Source organism: Sinocyclocheilus anshuiensis, unplaced genomic scaffold (assembly GCF_001515605.1).
Source record: "Sinocyclocheilus anshuiensis isolate Anshui unplaced genomic scaffold, SAMN03320099.WGS_v1.1 scaffold963, whole genome shotgun sequence".
NCBI classification, from domain to species: Eukaryota; Metazoa; Chordata; class Actinopteri; order Cypriniformes; family Cyprinidae; genus Sinocyclocheilus; species Sinocyclocheilus anshuiensis.
Window position 1 is genome coordinate 111,829 of NW_015544183.1, and position 19,306 is coordinate 131,134.

General features: G+C 34.6%; 3 protein-coding genes across 4 annotated transcripts in view; all 3 read right to left on the reverse strand.

Annotated features, from left to right (window-relative positions):
• Positions 1–2,611, reverse strand: part of LOC107696375 (transient receptor potential cation channel subfamily A member 1 homolog) — a 7,930-nt gene extending 5,319 nt beyond the window's left edge. Inside the window, exons 1-6 of the mRNA XM_016496675.1 lie at positions 2,492–2,611; positions 2,319–2,410; positions 2,126–2,237; positions 1,802–1,972; positions 1,290–1,360; positions 1,040–1,207 (exon numbers count right to left, since the gene is read on the reverse strand). Of these exons, the coding sequence (XP_016352161.1) occupies positions 1,040–1,207; positions 1,290–1,360; positions 1,802–1,972; positions 2,126–2,237; positions 2,319–2,410; positions 2,492–2,608 (731 nt within the window). The 5' untranslated portion in view covers positions 2,609–2,611. The remainder of the gene's footprint in view (positions 1–1,039; positions 1,208–1,289; positions 1,361–1,801; positions 1,973–2,125; positions 2,238–2,318; positions 2,411–2,491) is intronic.
• A 1,441-nt stretch (positions 2,612–4,052) lies between these two features.
• LOC107696371 (ankyrin repeat domain-containing protein 54-like) lies at positions 4,053–7,036 on the reverse strand. Its single transcript, XM_016496670.1, has 5 exons — positions 6,843–7,036; positions 6,101–6,239; positions 4,586–4,722; positions 4,396–4,482; positions 4,053–4,250 (listed from the first exon to the last, which is right to left on the reverse strand). The coding sequence occupies exons 1-5, from the start codon at positions 6,918–6,920 to the stop codon at positions 4,053–4,055; spliced, it is 639 nt and encodes a 212-aa protein (XP_016352156.1). The 5' UTR covers positions 6,921–7,036.
• Positions 7,037–7,130: 94 nt separating this feature from the next.
• Positions 7,131–19,306, reverse strand: part of LOC107696378 (E3 ubiquitin-protein ligase parkin-like) — a 145,357-nt gene continuing 133,181 nt past the window's right edge. Inside the window, exons 10-13 of one of the 2 annotated variants that reach the window (XR_001635085.1) lie at positions 11,459–11,545; positions 11,002–11,119; positions 8,687–8,870; positions 7,131–7,753 (exon numbers count right to left, since the gene is read on the reverse strand). Coding sequence is in view for 1 of the 2 variants with exons in the window: in XM_016496678.1 (XP_016352164.1) it covers positions 8,761–8,870; positions 11,002–11,119; positions 11,459–11,545 (315 nt within the window). In the remaining variant the exon portion in view is untranslated. Of the gene's footprint in view, positions 7,754–8,629; positions 8,871–11,001; positions 11,120–11,458; positions 11,546–19,306 lie in introns of those variants that run through there. The other variant, XM_016496678.1, reaches the window with a different exon arrangement.

Consider the following 19,306-nt stretch of genomic DNA (forward strand, 5'->3'; position numbering starts at 1 on the left):
CCCCCCCCCCCCCAGGATTCTCTGCTGAATAGAAAGTCTGAAAGAACAGCTATCATTTGAAATATAATTTTTTGTTAACAATGCAAAAATCGTTACTGTCACTTTTGATCAATTTAACATGTTCTTGCTGATTGAAAGTATTAATTTCTTTAAAATATAAAATCTTACTGACCACAAACTTTTGAACGGTTGTGTATAATGGTACATAATATTGTAGTTTTTTTTTTTTCTTTAAGTCAGTGTTTGCACTATTGTGATTGATTCTGGATCTGGAAAAAGCAGCCGAATTGTTGTTGGCTCTGCTTGATGAGTGAAATGGCATACTATGGAAATACTGTAGTAGCATTCAGAAGTGACTGAGCACATGGTGTCCAAACCCCCGCGTCCTTATGTTTCTATGGTTACCGTAACTCTGACCATATGTTCCCATGGTTACCTAGCCTACAAAGAAGAGGCCACCTGTGGAGTCTCAGTGAAACCTGAGATATGGAAGCATTGTTATTTGGGCCACTGGCCAGGTGACAGCATTTGACTCCAGGCGCTCTGTGTGTCATAGCAGTCAGGAGACCCAAAAGGTGTTGACATCTGAGTCTCTATGGTAACTGCTACTGACCAGGTGTTCCTACAGAGCCTAGGTCCCCAACATTTTACTCGGATGACCACTATCTCAAAAGCCATATGCTTCATGACCCCCTTTAAAAAAGTTTACTTTACATACACATCCACAATTTTTTAAGTAAAATTCTAGAACAGGTGATGAGAATTTATGAATTGATTTTAATTTATCTGGCCATTTTGAAAATGAAATCCCACACACACACATACAAATACATTTAACATTTCAAATTACATGCATTCAACTTGATTTTCAGTTTTGTAGTTTTACCCGTAAGGAAAGATGCGTGTAGTCTGGGTTATTTGATTATTCAAAAATCATAATAATTTCCTCTAAAATCAAATAGGCTTGACTTATAAAGGCTCTGGAAACCCCTGGTGGAAGTCAAGATCCCAAAGTTATACTTACAAAAAGATTCATTACCTAAAGGCTCGGACATGCTTCATCAGCCTTAACCATAGGAAAATAATGGACACTGCGAAGAGGCGAAGACTGTTCTGTCGAAGTGAGTCAGACACTAGGAATATATCTGCCAAGTGGATGCCCAGAACTGCCAGCAGCAGTGAATAGACCAGCCAATCAAAGATATTCCTGCATGAGACATCCCAGCATGATGTACTTTTTCACACTCTTTAACATTCAACTATATATTAGCTTGTGATGAGTACATTACCAGAGGTCTTGAGAGTAGGTTCCTTTCAGGTTTCGAATATACTTAATTTGGCCTTCCAAGTAAATGCGTTCCTGTTTTATATATATATATTAAAAAAAATAAATAAATAAATTGTGAGTTGTGTCCTTACAAGAGTGTATTTTATTCCTGTTCATTTATACTACAGGTCAAAAGTTTGGAATAATGTAAGATTTTTTTATGTTTTTGTGTTTTTGAAAGAAGTCCCTTATGCTCCAAAATACAGTAAAAATAGCAGTATGGTGAAATATGACTATAGTTTAAAATAGCTTTTTTTCTATTTAAATACATTTTTAAATGTAATCAATTCCTGTGATGGCAAAGCTGAATTGTATAAATGATGATAACATTTTCTTTATTGGGTGAACTAAGCTTTTAAAATACAAAAATCAAAAACATAGGATCCATCAACAGATTTCAATCCAGATTGTGAGTGCAGTCTTCTTAAATAAGACCAAGTAGAAGTGAGTGTGTGAACGGGTTCAGTGTGTTACCTCAGGCCACATAGGGTGAGAGCAGCTCAAGTCCTCACTGATTTTCTGCACAGTCCAATGCTGCCAGTGCTTCAGTTTCCTCCTAGATCGCACAATCTCCATCACTTCCCTGTACACCTCAGCCACCGTCAGCACTAGTGCCAAAACCACCAACAACACACGCCACCAGTCCTATCAAGAGAAGTGCATGTACTGTAAGCATATGTTTGTTCAGAAGCAAAAAAATGTATATTCTAGATTTGTTTACTTTGTGCATTCTCAAAATAAGGAAGAACCCTTCAATATGTCAAGGATCGTCAACAAGAGAAAGATAGTTAGTCCTACCTGAGGAAGATTGTACCGATCTCCATCTGGACGTACCGACACAGATATGGCTACTGTTGTCCAGGACACGATAAATAGGAAGTTGAGAAGCAAGAGTATCCAGGCCCCCGTTCTGTAGGAAAACATTTAATAGGATGTTGATCTCTGCTGATGTTTCTCCATGCATCAGTTTTGAACTTTGATGTTGGTTTACCTGCCATATAAGTTCCATTTGACAGTGATGAGTTTGAGCACTACAGGGTGCATGATGAGATCCAGTTTGCCCTGATTGACAATAAACTCCAGCTGTGGACAGAGACAGATATCATAATCTAATGCAGCAACACTGTACAGAAATGTATGTGAAATATGCTTAAAGATGTTTACCGGTGATGACGGATCAGAACCTTTTGGGTTTGTCTTGTCAGCAGGTTTTGGCTCCATGAGATGAAGGTAGTAGAACTGTTTTCGGGTCATTCGGTCTTTCATATGGAATTGATTCATTGCCAAATCAGCCTGTCAATTAGTAAGATTTTTAAAACGTTTTTAAAAGAAATCTTTATGCTCAACAAGGCTGCAATTATTTGATAAAAAAATGCAGTAAAAACGGCAATATTGTGAAATATTATTACAATTTAAAATAACTGTTTTCTATTTGAATATATTTTAAAGGGGTCATATCATGCGATTTCAGTTTTTCCTTTCTCTTTGGAGTGTTACAATCTCGTGGTGCATAAAGAAGATCTGTAAAGTTGCAAAGACTAAAGTCTCAAATCCAAAGGGATATTCTTTATAAAAGTTGAGTCAACCACGCCTACCTAAAACGGCTCGTTCTAACACACCCCCACATGCCTACGTCACGATGTGGGAAGATTTGCATAACGCCGCCCAAATGTTCACGCAAAGAAAGAAGGCGTAACTGTGGTTGCCTCAAGCCCGCCGGCCTCCGCTCACTCTAGCCGGCCATGTGTGACGCTGTGTGATTCATTGTGAAAGCCTTCCAAAAGAGTACACAACTAGAAATCAGTGGTTAAGTTGTATTTACAACTCTGTTCTAGGACAGTTCAACCCAAGGAATCATTGATATATATATTTTTTACATTTTAAAAGAAGTGTTTTTTTTTAAGTTTCCAAGAAGTTGCATTTATTTGATAAAAATACAGTAAAACAAAGAACAGTAAAATCAGTCAATAACTCTTTTGTATTTTTATACATTTTGAAATTGTATTAATTCCTCTGATGACAAAACTGAATTTTCAGCAGCATTACCGCACTCTTTAGTGTCATGATCCTTCAGAAATCATTCTAATATGATGATTTAATGCTCTTCTTATTACTATCAATCAATTTCTTATTTTTATCAATACTGAAAACAGTTGTGCTGCTTTATATTTTTGTGAAAACCCTGATCCTTTTTGTAATTCTTTGATGAATAGAAAGTTCAGAAGTATAGCATTTATTTGAATTTATTTGACTCATCTGAATGTAAAAGTCATTACTGTCACTTTTGATCAACTGAATGCATGCATCCTTGCTGAATTAATTTCTTTCAAAAATAAAAATAAAATAAAAAAACAGACCCCAAACTTTTGAATTGAATAAACTATTGTTGATAAACTATTGTTTATCATTTTCTGTGTTATTGTTTAAACTGCAACTCAGTAAATTACTTTTTCCCATCATACTCTGTGTTATATAACCATTTCAACTCAAAATCACACTCATGAATGTACAGTACATACACTCTCAGAAAAAGGGTACAAAAGTTGTCACTGGGCTGGTACCTTTTCAAAAGGTACTCTTTAGTACTTTATTTCTAAAAGATGCATATTAGTACCTTAAAGGTACATATTAATACCTAGAGAGTACATATTAGTACCTTTTGAAAAGGTACTGCCCCATTGACAGCTTGTGTACCCTTTTTTTTCTGAGAGCGTACAACCAGTTCTTAAATTCTGAATTTTGCTGAACCCTGATAAACACACATAAACACACCTCCTCTTTCTAACAGGAACTGCAGCATCTCCTCATAATCCAGAGCTGCGGCTACGTGAAGAGGTGTCACTCCAAAAGCATCGGCCCTCTGAAAATCTGCCCCTCTTTCCAGGAAGAAACGCATCACGTCCACATTCCATGCCCGAGAGATCTACCAGTAAACACAAACATCTGTGAATGATTTACAAGATGTCACCTATATTCTCAATATTTGAATGCAAGCATCAGCTGAACATTTAAATCCCAGAATGACATTTTATGGCATATATGTCTTACATAAGCAGTCAAACATTAACCTCATGCAGGGCCATTTGCCCATATTTATCAGCTGAGTTTGGGTCAGCTCCATCTGTGAGGACATCATTCAGAAACTGCAGGTCCACCTGAAAGCAAAAATCAATATCACTGTGTGGGACTGACAAATACGACATCATGTTCTCCCAAAGTTCACCAAAGTGGAGCCACATCATTTATTTCATGCATTACCTCATCTGTGTCTTTATTGCTGGCCGCCAGGACTCGAAAGTGATCCAGAAGCCTTTTATTTAGCTGGATCTTCTTCTGTCCATCTACATTGTCTTCATCCATTGCCAGACCCTTGTATTTGCTGCCTACATATTCCTCTAAAAAGACAAAGATTTAGAGTTATACACTGTAAAAAAATGACCATGAATTTAACGGTAAAAGACTGTAAAAATGCTACAGTAAAAACCTGTTAAATGGTTAACGGTAAATTCCCCTACTATATATGGTGAAAAACTGTATTGGACATTAATTTTACGGTAGTATACCGTTTTTGGAAGTGAAAAAGACCGTATAATTTACAGTGAATAACCGTAAATTGACATTCCCAGAATTCCTTGCGTTACATTTCAAATTTGATGTTTTTTTTGTTTAAATAACTATGTTTCTTATAAGTTTTGTATATTAGGGTTGTGTGTTACACCTAATGTTGTTAAATTAATGTTTATTGCATTATTTCAGTTTCATGTATTTCAGTTACCATGATGGTGTTTAATGTTTGTGTGAATGACACTGTGCACCTTCTATATATGTTATTATTTAAAAGCTGCTTGTGATGGGCTTTGGTTCATCATGTAACTTTCTTATCACCACCTGCATTTGGTCGTTATCAGTGTATTACAAAGGTACAAAACAGATTTCAGTACTTCAATAGGTTGGTATATTAACATTATATCAGTTAATGAAATTACGGTATTTAACTGTAAATTTAAGTTAAAACCGTAAAACCTAAAACGCTGCTATTTTTTACGGTAAAATTCTGGTAACCACAGCTGCCGTTTTTTTACCGTAAATTTCATGGAATTTTTGGAACAGTGTAGGATTGATATTACACTGACAACACGAGTACCATAATAACATCAGTTTTTGGACATGTACAATGATAACATCATGGTTGTACCATCTTTCTATCCATCTCGATATAATCTTGTGATAATCTATAATCAGTGATGAAACTCTAGATGGCACAGGCTGATAGGTCATCTACATGCAATCTGCTAGCAATCACATCATATGAATCGGAAGTCTTGCACATTCACAGAGAAATAGCTTACTTCCGTGTTGCAAAATAAGGTGGATAAGCTGGTCCTGCAATGCTATCAGAGTTCCTCTGAAACCCTCCACCTCCCCCAGCTCCACCTGTCTAGATCTGCTACAGGATGTCATGTATGCCTAATCGTGCAGCAGCAGTATATCAATGTGTCTGTATATCCATTGGCAGTGGATAGTCCATACTTTCTCTGGTACATGACATATTATTTCAAATTAGGTCTACCAAAGTATTGCCATCTGATACCATCAGTGTACCTAGGTATAGCTACGATACCTTTTTCTAAGGGTAATCAAATTGAAATATTCCATAATTTTTTAAAGAGTACATTTTCACAACCATCTTCAAAATCACATTTTACAAAGCAGGTAAAGAGTTTATTGCCATGGAATTTTGAAGGGCACATAATAAGCATTTATTATAAATACCTTTGGGTTTCTTCCTTACAGACTTGCGGGCAGCATGTTTCCAGCGGCCTCTTGCATAGGACGCCAGGTGAGCGACTGACCTCCCCACATCTTTAACTGTTGTCACGGATACTGGGGTAGCAAAGATTGGCTGCACTGACTTCAGCCATGCATACATTACAAAATAGTAAAAACATCACCAAATGACACAATAGTTTAAAATGTGAATTATCACTGTAAAAATAATGTAATTTTAATGGCAAACGTCTGCAAAATATACTATGATAAAAACAAAGTAATTGGTTAACGGTAAGTGGTTAATAGTTTTTGGAAGTGAAAAAAAGCTGTGACAGCTCACATTGATGTTTTTTTTCATGCAATAATAGTTTCTTCTTTTTTTTGTTTTGTTATCAGTTATGTATATTAGGGTTTTATTTTACATCTTAAGTTGATAAATGAATGTTTATTGCATTATTTTAGAGTCAGTTACCAATATATCTGTATTTCCGTCAGCTTTGATTACAATTATTATTGATATGAACATATCAATTAATGAAATATTAATTTTTACTGTTAATAACCGTTCATTCCTTAAAACCTTAAATGCTGCTACCATATTTTTTTTACGATGAAGAACTGTCAGGCACAGCTCTTGGTGCTTTACCGTAAACTTCACAGAATTTCTTATTTATTTTTTGAACACTGAACAGTTCAGGAAATAATATAGCAGATTCAAAGCAAAGACTGAAGGCTGTTTCCTCACCTGACTAGAGATTCCATCAGTCAGTTCAAGCTCAAGGTTATCAGGCCTGTCAGGTCCGACTTGACCGAATCTCTTCATTCTTCTACTGGATTCAGCTGAGAGCACTTGAAGATCTCCTCTTCCTTCTTCAGATGCTAGAAGAGTGAACTTACAGCCCAAAACATAAACTAAGCAGAAGTGCAATGGAGCCAGTAGAGCAGAAAATCAGCATCAGTACAGCCTGTATATCGAGCAGAGCGCTCTTGACGTCTTTAATAACGGGCTGTGTTTGTCTTTAGATGATTTGTTTCTCAGTTAATCTTTACTGTGAGTCGTTAGCACACGTGTTAGACATCCAGTTACACCCTCCCTGTAATAAATCATACTGAACTAACACTTATCTCATAATGTTTAACTAGAGGTCGCAGGGCAACAGCACAGGATTGTTTAGGGTCCATCTATAGCACCAGTACTGTGTCCTGTTTCAACAGAATATGTCCATCAAGGGTCATCGAATCATCATATAAACTAGATATAAGCATTGTGTGGACTTGTTCTGAAACATGCAAGACAGCAAGCTGTCTTCTAAGGCAGCATCCTAACAAGGATCCTCAACAGTGACAGATTTGGAACGTTCTACATTACCAGCAACTACATTAGAATTGATTTCAATGGACTTTGCTGTTAACACAAAACTCTAATAACCATAAAAACGGATTAATAATAGGTAAAATAGTCGATTTTAAGAAGCCTAAACTACTTATTATTGATACTTTCAGCCTTGGCCTGGATTTGAGGACCTTGGTGTTCAGTTTCTCTGTGGTTTGAGGCTTTGGAGGTTCCTGGCAGTTCAAGGCCCCTGGACACTGGCCCCGCTGGTCCGGTTCATAAACCAGCCCTGGTTATACCGATGAGCAGACAACACTGAGAGACTGAAAAAGTAAATAATTGACATGATAGGAATGCAATGACATCATGCATGACAGATGTCAAATTACATCAGCAATGGAAAACAACACAAGTAGAAAAATAGCTGACATTATACACAAGAACAGGTGAATGACTTATGTTCATTTTTTATTCTACATACAGTCTTTAAGCCTGCGAATGTAAAATATCCCATTAATTCAAATGTATTGCCCGTAGTGTAATATTTTCAATTTGACAATGAATCGTAATGAAACTGAATCTTTGTCAGAGCTAATCCACAAAAATAGTGTCTCTAGTGTCTTGGAGAACATAAATGCACATCTAAAGCTGCGAGTTACACTACCGCTGAAAAGTTTGGAGTCCCCCACCCCCAAGAAACTAACACTTTAATTCAGTAAGGATGCATTAAAGTGACAGTAAAGACATTTATAATCACATTATAAAGATATTTATCATTTTAAAAGATTACCATTTCAAATAAATGGTAAATATAAATATTATAGATATGAAGCAGCACAACCGTTTTCAACATGTTTGTATTGAGAAGAAATGTTTCTTGAGCATCATATCAGCATATTAGAATGATTTCTGAAGATCATGTGACACTGAAGACTGGAGTAATGATGCTGAAAATGCAACTTTACCATTACAGGAATAAATTAATTTTTCTACATAAATAAATAAAAATATAAAAGCTAGATTGGGGTGAGAAAAACCTGAAACACTTTCATTGTGATTATTAAGTGCAGTCAGTAATACAACAATACTCCCACGAGCAAAACAAATATGTTGGAATTCGATGACTTGAAAGAAAACATGACTCAGGATTTCATTAAAACATTTTAATAACACTATAATATGATTCCATCACACCCTTATTTTTTTGTGGTTACCACAGATACTTTTGAATGTCAGCAGCATTTCATGATATATACCTCACAATACTGCTAATGATTAGAGGTTTGGCTTCATTTCCTGAGTTTCAGCTGATGGTGAGAGTGTATCCGACTCATCCGAACCAGTGGTTGCCCATACATTCTCTGTTCCACTCCACGTGACAGAACCAACACCATTCAAACTTACACTGTGGACGCGGACACACCATGTGCATACAGCCACCTGAGCGAGATAAGAGAGGACAAGACGAGAGGGGATCATTATCCATACTGTTAGGAGATAATCACATCTTTACAGAGCACTTTTCAAGGTTAAAGATAACAACAAAGATAGCCAACCAATGACCGAGCAGTCTTTGAAATACTGTAAATATTCAAGCATCCATACATACGCCGTATAATATGTACAATTTTAAAATAGTACACTCCTAAAAATAATGGGGCTTCAGAGTGATGCCCATGAAAACATGTTTGGGTTCCCAAAACACTGTAAAAACTAAAGGTTCTTTATCGGCATTGAAGGTTCCATGAAAAGCCTTTAACATCCATGGGAACTTTCCATTATACAAAATGTTCTTTATACTGGAAAAAAGTATATATATATATAGGGTTCTTTGGGGAACCAAAAATGGTCCTTCTATGACATCGCTGAGAAAACCTACTTTTGGAATCATTTTTATAAGAGTGAAGAACCCTTCCTCATCACACACATAGTTAATTCAGCCAACTGTGTTTAGCTAATGTCATAAACATATAATTAGTTAAAGTTGTGGTTGATTGCAATTTCACTTTTTTAATGTTAGTTAGTGTGTAATGTTGCTGTTTGATCATAAACAATATCTGCAAAGTTACGAAGCTGAAAGTTCAATGCAAACGGAGATATCGTCTTTTAAAATTCAAATATATTCATATAAGTTAATTTTAAATTCAAATTTAAACACTGGATATATAATATATAAAAATATATAAACAAATTATTAAAATGAAAATGATATGACAAAATATTAAAATGAAATAATATTAATATTTAGCCCTTTGGAGAATCAAATATTCCAGTATATGTAAAAAAAAAAAAATGCTGATATAATTTCAGGTTTATGTGTCGCACTGAAATGGAAATGCAAGACTAATATAAGCACACACACACACAAAAAAAAAATAATTTGCATTTATTCTGATTGAGGTGTTTACATGCAGCATTTTTATTCATATACTTTTAACAAAAATAATGCGTTTTTTAACAAACGAAGCATTAACACATGTTAGACTGCACCCCATAAACACAATCAAGCCTATAAAAAAACCAGTCAACCACCCCTTTATAAAACATTATAAATATATTCATATAAGTTAATTTTAAATTCAAATTTAAACACTGGATATATAATATATAAAAATATATAAACAAATTATTAAAATGAAAATGATATGACAAAATATTAAAATGAAATAATATTAATATTTAGCCCTTTGGAGAATCAAATATTCCAGTATATGTAAAAAAAAAAAAATGCTGATATAATTTCAGGTTTATGTGTCGCACTGAAATGGAAATGCAAGACTAATATAAGCACACACACACACAAAAAAAAAATAATTTGCATTTATTCTGATTGAGGTGTTTACATGCAGCATTTTTATTCATATACTTTTAAACCGATTGTAATCGGAATACAATGCTCCATGCAAACGCACCTACTGACTTTCATAGTATTTTTTTCCCATGCTCCCGGTTACCAACATTCTTCAAAATATCTTATTTTGTGTTCTTCAGATTAAAAAATAAAAAATAAATAAAAAATAAATCATTAAGATTTGGAACAACTTGAGGGTGAGTAGATAGAATTTTCATTTTTGGGTGAACGGTCCCTTTAAATCACAAAAATGTCACATTGAAATAAATAAGCAATTAAAAAAAAAATTACAAATAAAAACTATCAAAATAAAACACTTACTAAAAATACTGAAATATTTACCTGCATGCCATGCATGCCAACATGAACATGCAAATCTGTTGTTAAATTCCACAAATCTAGAAGATTTTTATAAGTGACAGGCTTAAAATTTAAAAGATAAAAAAGAAGAATTATAAATTATTAATAATTTACTGCCATTGTATGAATAACATCATGTAATCAACAAAAAAGTTATGTCTATTTTAAAACATACTATATATTCTAATCACAAGTAGTTCATTTTTGAAATCTGATTACATAATCCATATTACATATATGGTTATACACATATATTACATATCAGTTACTGCACAGCACGGGTTATTAGTAAGTAATAGTAGTACACTATTTTGAATATAGTCCCTGACAAATTAGAGAAAGGTAAAAGACAATTCACACCGTTTTTTTCCACAGGAACTTGGCATTTGGGGCAAAGGTGAGTGGTTTCGGCTATAGTTTCCTGTGAAGCCTGTTCCCAGCGGGCATGAAGAGCCGCATCTTCATCTGCAATATAGCCCTGAAACACACACACACACACACACACACACACACACACACACACACACACAGCAGAGATCAAACGCAGCACAGTAAGACAGACAGATTTGATCTTAAACAGCTTTAAATTCCTCTCTTATGTGATTCATTTATGAATCAGGTGATTTGTGAATGGCTTGCACGCATTGTCCTGCACTGACACCGTTACGACTATAATCTCTGGGCTGCTCGACCCAAAAGAGAGAATATTTAAGCAGATGGGGTGTATTTTCACCTTGACTGATGATATCTAGCCAACATAAATTGAACTGTGTCCATGCATATGTGATGAACTAATATTAAAAGTTGAAGTCCTCACCTGCAGGGCACTTCCTGTTGCTGTGTCTGTCCTCTGTCTGCAGGGGTCCTCGTGAAACTCTGCCTTACAGTCCCTGCAAAACACAAACTGACACAAACAGCAAACCACTTACTAACACTGACCGCTACAGGCCACAGCTCTTATACTGGTCAGTAATTAACAGTAAAGTGTATGTCACTTAGCATTCTTTAATTATGGTAACACTTAACCTGAAGCCTTTATGTATGATGCATTATATAGATATTCATAATGTATGCTGAAAAGCATTACATCTTTTCGTAAATAATTATTTCACTCTCTTCATGATCCAATCAGTCCCTGATTTTAATGGATAAAATCAAATCCTTTCCTACATCATTTGACACTCAATATTGTGTTTCACTGAAATATGCCATTGTATATAGATGGAACATTTGTTGCTAATGTCATTTTATGTTGTCTCTACAGGTGAAGCAGATGATCGTTGCAATAAAATACTTTCACTATTCCAGTTTAATGTGCAGAGATGATTAGAAATGTTATTTTAGTATTATTTGTCTACTTTAAAGTAGTTATTAATATTACTTTATTCAAATAAGTCAATTACTTTTTTTCTTATTTTTATTTTAACGTTTAAATAAAATATTTTAACATTTTATTTAAATGTTTTAGTAATTGTATGTGCTTTTGTCATTCTATTCTTTTTTTTTGTTATTTCTATTTATTTTATTTTCAACTTAAACTTGCCCTAAAACTTTCATCTAATATTAATATCTATATTTTTATGAACAAAAATGCCTTTTTTTAAAGTAGTTTAGTTAATGACACTGACAAGTAAGCCATTTATCACAGGTTGAATTCTCTAAAAATTGTACACACTTTGACTCTGTGGTGCTTTCTATACTAATGCGGCTGGACCTGTTGGAATTATCATAAATTTTACAATTACAGTTTATGATGCACGCAACACAAATGCATATTCATACAGCATCCAAAGCGCACACGAGGGGGCAGCAGTTCTCCATGGCCGTCCTCTCAGCAAGCGTTTTAAGTGAGGAAGTATTACTCATGGGTTTAGCATACTCTTCCTCTACAGCTCTTTTGAAGCTCTACTGATTTAGTATTTCTTCAGAGAGCCAGACTTGTGAAACAGTGAAGCATCGCATCATCTTTTTGCTTTATTATTTCTGCTGCTCATGACAGATCCTCCTCTCTAGGTCTAGAGACAGATGCTTCTTTGTTTTCCCCTTCCTCGGTGATGATGAGAAAACGGAGTTCTTTTGACAGCCACTTCTTTCTTTCTACTTTTTTCACCCCTGTTCTCATTGGTTCTCTCTCAGATTTGCCAGTCTTCATGTTTATTACCCACATCGTTGGTGTCCTTCTCCAGCGCAGTCATTTTCTACGGCTGTGAGACGGGAAGGATGTATTTGATGCGGAGCGTGGAACAGTGAGACCCTTCTTAGTGTGAAATTAATGCCACTTTTCAGTCCTGAACAAAGTGTCTCGGTGTCTTTACTTTTCAAGCAATGTGATATTTGAATTGTCAAGTCAGTTCTCATCTCTAATATGCATTTCAACAGGGAGAATGTAAGCGCAGAACTGCACAGAACGCTCAAACGCCCGTCATTCACTAAGTTCACATCAATCACTCCTCCATTATGCGTTTATTAAGTATTTGAGCCAAATGTGGGACTCTAAACATGTTGGCTTATGAATTTCCATAACTTTTTCAACCATTCGTCATTAACTGGATAGGGATTTGACAAAAAGTAATTTCTAGGTGCATTAAATAATAATTATCAAACGTAGCGTTAGTTCTGGCAGGTCACGTTAGTCAAGCTCGCATCAGCTGACCCCCATCTACCTATAGGAATACGACACCTATCTAATCATTCATAGATAAGGTCCCTCAGTATTATCAGCAGTTTTCGCATTGCTCAATAGCTAATTACCCTCCTCCATCCCCAGCTCCTCCTCTGTCAGTCAGGATTCAGCCTTCTGATTATCCTTTGAATCAGACTAATTCTAAAATGTGTACATAAAATTATTGAACTTTAACGATATCTGCAATACATTTATATTGGTTCTGTTCTGTTTACCCTGGGGGGTTATCGCTGCTCTCCCTGATCTCATCCATGCTAGGCTTGGCATCTTTGACGATAGTGGTCCTGACAGAAATGCTTATATTTTTCATTAGCAATTGCATTACGTATGTTAACTTATAGGTCTTTTCTCTAACAAATAGAATTTTTTATCTATTCTTGTATGTAGAGAGTTTTTTTATTTTCATTGCCTAAAACATGTTGCTAAATCCCAGGAAACCACACTGATAAGATAGTTTAAACCTTTGTCCCATGGTATATTATGGTAGATTACAGTCCTCTGAGTCATGACTGTACCAAAACCTCCTCACTGTTGCTATTGATAAATCGCATTATTTAATAGTCACCTTTACACACCATCACTATGTTCACATAGTGAGTCAAATAAACAAACATAATGTACAGACTCCTTTAATTAATCACTTACTTAAATCTGTCTTCCCATGCAGATCCTGCCGTTCTTTGTATGCTATTCTCTGTTCGTTCTGCAAAAATAAGAATAATCACATGAAATAATGTTTATATTGTCATATAGCTAAGAAATTCTCTGCAAAACTGCCTCCCACACTTTGTTACTCGTGTGTTTTTCCATCTGTGTATAATCTCAATAATAATCTCACATCAAACAACATTTGATTGTTTTTGTTTTTATTTTTATTTTATACAAAAAAGTAGGCGTTAAATAATTGCTTGTCTTTTTTTTTTTCCATAGAAATGGTTTCCTCTAATATAGACATAATTATAAACATTAGATAATAAATGCCAATATCATATGGCTTGTACTAGGATGTCTAAAGCATATCCTCCATTTTCTCAAATTCAAATGAATTTTGGCCCACTCATCTTCACAGCATTGCTTCTGTTCATTAATTCATATATTCACATTTCTCAGGATCCTGTCACGTCTCAACTGTACTTGGCAACTGTATCAAATGTTGATCTTTTTCTGTTTATTCAGTATCACTGTGGAATGATGGATTTTGCTATTGTTGAAAACAGCCTTATAAACCAGATGTATAATCGGCTACGTTTGCTTCGTTGAGTTCGTTTAGGGTGTCTGGTTCTCCTGACACAGCCTTAAGACACACCTACGTACTTTAGACCAGAAGTCTGCATATAATTCTGTTTTTAGAGTATATTATTACTTTCTTAATACTGTAAACCTATAGAAGGAAAAATGAGAACACGTGTTATATGTTATCTGGGACAAGAAATGAAGAATTTAGAATTAGTCAAGAACACCCTTTTGATTACAATGAAGATAATTCAATCTGATGATCTGCTGAAAATAACATTAAAATAGGATTGAATTGCTTATTAATGCTGATAGTGGACAGATTTTTATCTACTACAAATACACAGGTAGAGGAAAAAAACATACTAATAGAATAAAATAGAACAGAATTGATAGATTATAGAATAGATCATAGAATGTAGAATAGAATTCATTACTGCACAGTATAGCTTGTGGGACAGTTACAACTACAATATTGCACGGTAACTCTTTATTTGAAGGTGTCCTTGTTACACGTTACATGTACTTACTATTGTAATAACAATAAATTATGCATAATTATATGCAAGTAATCCTAACCCTAACCATATAGTAGGTGTATGTAGTTAATTAATATTACTCGGTACTTAAATGTATAATTACACTGTAACAAGGACACCTTAAAATAAATATTACACTCTTAAAAATAAAGGTTCTTTATTTGCATTGATGTTTTTCACAAAAGTTTCTTTATAATGTAAAAATGTTCTTAAAAGATTAAAGAACTGCTCCCAGAAATGTTCTTCTTTATTTTTAAGAGTGTAAGTGTAAGACTATACAATATACAATACAGTACAGGTGCATGGATGCGCAGGGAGTTCTTGCCCAGAACAGAACCATACCGCCAATCCAAACTGTATGCTAATTGTCAATCATCTTTGACAATAGTGGTCCTGACAGAAATAAATATTTCTTAAACTAAACTAGGGAAATTCATAATTTAATTTTAGACATTTTAAAGAATTCTACATATCTTCTTAGGATTTCTTATTTTATGTATTTAATTAAATTTTTTTCTTGAAATTAGGAAATAATGCTACATTCCCAGGGTAAACCACTGACAATTTCACATATAAAATGATAGTATTGTTTTACTTTTACTTTTTTATTTTATTTTGTATCAGCAGAAAATGTTACTATTAGTAGAAAACGCTAGTATTAGTATATTGAAATATTATTATATTTTAAAATAACTGTTTTCTTATTTAATGTTTTGAAATGTAATTTATTCCTGTGATGGTAAAGCTGAATTTTCAGCATTTTTTATTAATGTTTAATTTAAAAAAAAAAAATTTTTTTGTGGAATAAAATAAAATATATTTGAATACATTTTAAAATAGAAAACAATTATTGTAAATTGTAATAATATTTCACAATGTTACTGTATTTTTTTTATCAAATAAATGCATCCTTGGTGAGCATAAAAGACTTAAAAAAAAAAAAAAAAAACTTTATTACAAACTTCTAACTGTTATATTATTTTATTTTATTTATTTATTTTTTATTGCTAGATTCCCAGGGGAAAACAACAAACTTTTTGCGTCTTTTCCATGATTTCTTATGATTTTATTTTCTTTTCACATTTTATATTTTCTTTTATTTAGCTGAAAATGCTAGATTCCCAGAGGAAAACACTATTAATTACTGATAGTGTCAATTTATTTTATTATTTGATTTGATTATCCTTAAAATCAGCAGAAAGTGATAGAATGTGGAGCATGCAGCTGACTATCACTACCTGACATACTTGATTATTTACACACTGAAATGCAGTTGATTAGTGTACAGAAATACAGAAACATAGATTTATAGAGAACATTTTGTCATAGATGTTGACACTTATACATGCTGCACACGAACAAAGCATTGTGGCCACTGTGCTATAGGATGCTTTGATCTGTGCTCCAGCATTTATAAATGCAGTCAACTCTGTTTGTGCATGTGTGTGTGCGTAGACTTAGACAGGATCTGAGAGTGGCAGTCTGATGTGTGTTAAATAAGAATGTCAGAGTGTAACCCTGAAAGAGCTCTTAGAGAGAGAGATTTATCTGATCTCTCTCTCTCAAACACACGCTCACAGCCCTGACCCAAATGTACGGCTTCAAGGCAATAATAGCATCTTTCTGACACCTGGCTCACTGTCCCCAGCGCTCAGAGCAGCTCTAAACACAGCGCGAGAGAAAGAACAGAGCCAGAGACACAATGACAGAACAGACAGATTGTACAGAACAGCTTCTCACTCCACAACCACCCATAAACATGCCATTTTTAAAAACACGCTTCATCTAGTTACCTGCCATTTCCCACAATTAGGGCAAAAAATAGGGCTTGGAACCACAACAAAGTTGAAAACAGGAGTGAAAAAAACAAAACAAAACGATGCTTAACCTAAAGAAAGTATTGCTTGTCCATCTTAGATTTAGGTTACATTTTTTTCCTTTCTTTTCTTTTCATCATTATGTTTTTTTTGTCTACAAAGCAGGGTGTGCAGCAAAATTAAATAAAATAAAACTTTTTTTTTGCAAACAAAATATCAGCAAAAAGACCTTTCGATACACTGTACAAAAACAACTTTTTTATGTTAAAGAATATTTAACTTATATTAGTGTTACTTGCTGTTTCCTTGTAATTATTTGTGAAATGCACTAGCTACATCAATTTCAGTGTATTATTTAGGAGAACATATTATTATTTTTTTATTTCTTCTTTTGGTTCTTGCTCTTTTTTTGGCAAACACCTGAAAACAGTTTAAACTGTTAATTGTTTTAAACAGCTAAAATTGATAAAAGAGATACTTAGATAAAATTTGATATTAAACAAAATTAGATAAAAAATTATCCAATAAAATATAATCAATTCAACAGATATTAATAACAGCCTAAAAGTTTGGAGAATGTGGCAGGATTGATTATGTAGCCTGAATTAAGGTATAAAGATTGAATATAAAGAAACATATTTTACGTTATAATTTGTACAAGATATTTAAAAAAATCAAAACTTCTTTAAATTCAGCTTGGTTAATAATGCAGTGAATTCATATGCACAGAAACACATTTTACTGTACAATTTACTTTGAAACAATTCTCTCTCTGAAACAGCTAGCAAAAAAAAAAAAAAAAACCTAAGAAAAAGCAAGTAACCCATTGAATTAATGTGAAAGACTGAAATAGCACCTTCTTGTAAAACATACTCCTCTTTGTTTTTTTATCTCACTTTTTACATTTGTTCCAGGAGCTCAGTTAGTACAGCACGGCACTTGCGTCGCCAAGGTTGCAGGATTTTTCTCTGTCACTAGAGACCGGTGAGCTAATCTTGCTTCTCATGTTGCTGAAAGCTGATAGTTCACACTTACTGTACACACAAACCACAGCAACAAACCCTCCTGAAGTCACACATGCTAAAAAAAACAGAAATTGCTCTTTTGCCAGCGGCTTACATTGAGCTCAACTGTCGTATTCAACACCCACTGCTGATACAGGGCCCCTAAACCCCCAAACAAAAGAGAGGAAGGCTGTATAAAACGGCTGCGGAGATATAGAGAGGGAATATATTGATTTTTCTGTAAGAGAAGTAGGACAGGTAATCTGGACAAGTCCAGAGTGTGTAAAAACTGCCCGCTTTTTTGTGTGTCTGTGTTTTTATGTGCCATCGTTGGTATATGTGTGTGTGCTGGTGCCAACGGTTCATTAACGCCACCTCCAATAAAGCCTTTATCTGCGGCTCACAGACGCGGTGCTGACCACGCCGTCACTGTCAGAAACCAGACACATGGTTTCTCACACTGCACTCAAACTGATACTGTAAAAGTCAGTATGGTTAGAAGATAAGTGACAAGCTCTCGAAATTCCCAACTTAAGAACAAACACACAAATACACTCCAATCCACCAACAAGAGTGAATGAAATCAAAGCTAAAAGTACATCTGTACATAACCATTAGCCAATGTAATCTTTTTATCAAAAACACATCAGAAGACACTAGCTTGTCTACCATAGATATACAGTGGGTACGGAAAGTATTCAGACCCCCTTAAATTTTTCACTCTTTGTTATATTGCAGCCATTTGCTAAAATCATTTAAGTTAATTTTTTTTCCTCATTAAATATAGGTAGATGCCACATTCAACCGTTCCAGACAGACGCGTCCACCATCTTGGAGCATTCAACTTGTCTTCACTCACAGTAAAAAATCAATGAGTTTTCTAAGATGTCGCACCATTCTACAGCCTCTGGTTGTAAAAATAAAAATAAAAATGCCGCGATTGAAATTCCTGAAGAAATGGGATACTGTTTCTCAGGTTGGTTTGTTTTAAAGGTGACATATCATGAAAATCTGACTTTTCTAGGTTTTAAGTGCTGTAATCAGGTCCCCGGTGCATCTACCAACCAAGGAAACGTGAGAAAGATTAACCCAGTAACTTTGTTTTGGCAAGCCTTTTTCTGAGAAAACAAGCGCGGCTATCTCATTATAATATTACCGCCCCTGTAATTTTACACCCACGGCAACGTTATTGTATTTTCGCAAGCAACAACGGTTTACCAGCCACGGCAAAAGTTTGAGCAAAACATGCTAACTGTTCTGTCTTTGGCTGCACAGATGGGCAGTTACAAGCTGTAATGGCGCAGCTCTGTTCTGGAAAATGGGGCGGGGAACAGCAGCTCATTTGCATTTAAAGAGACAGGCCCGAAAAACAGCGTGTTTCTGCTTCCA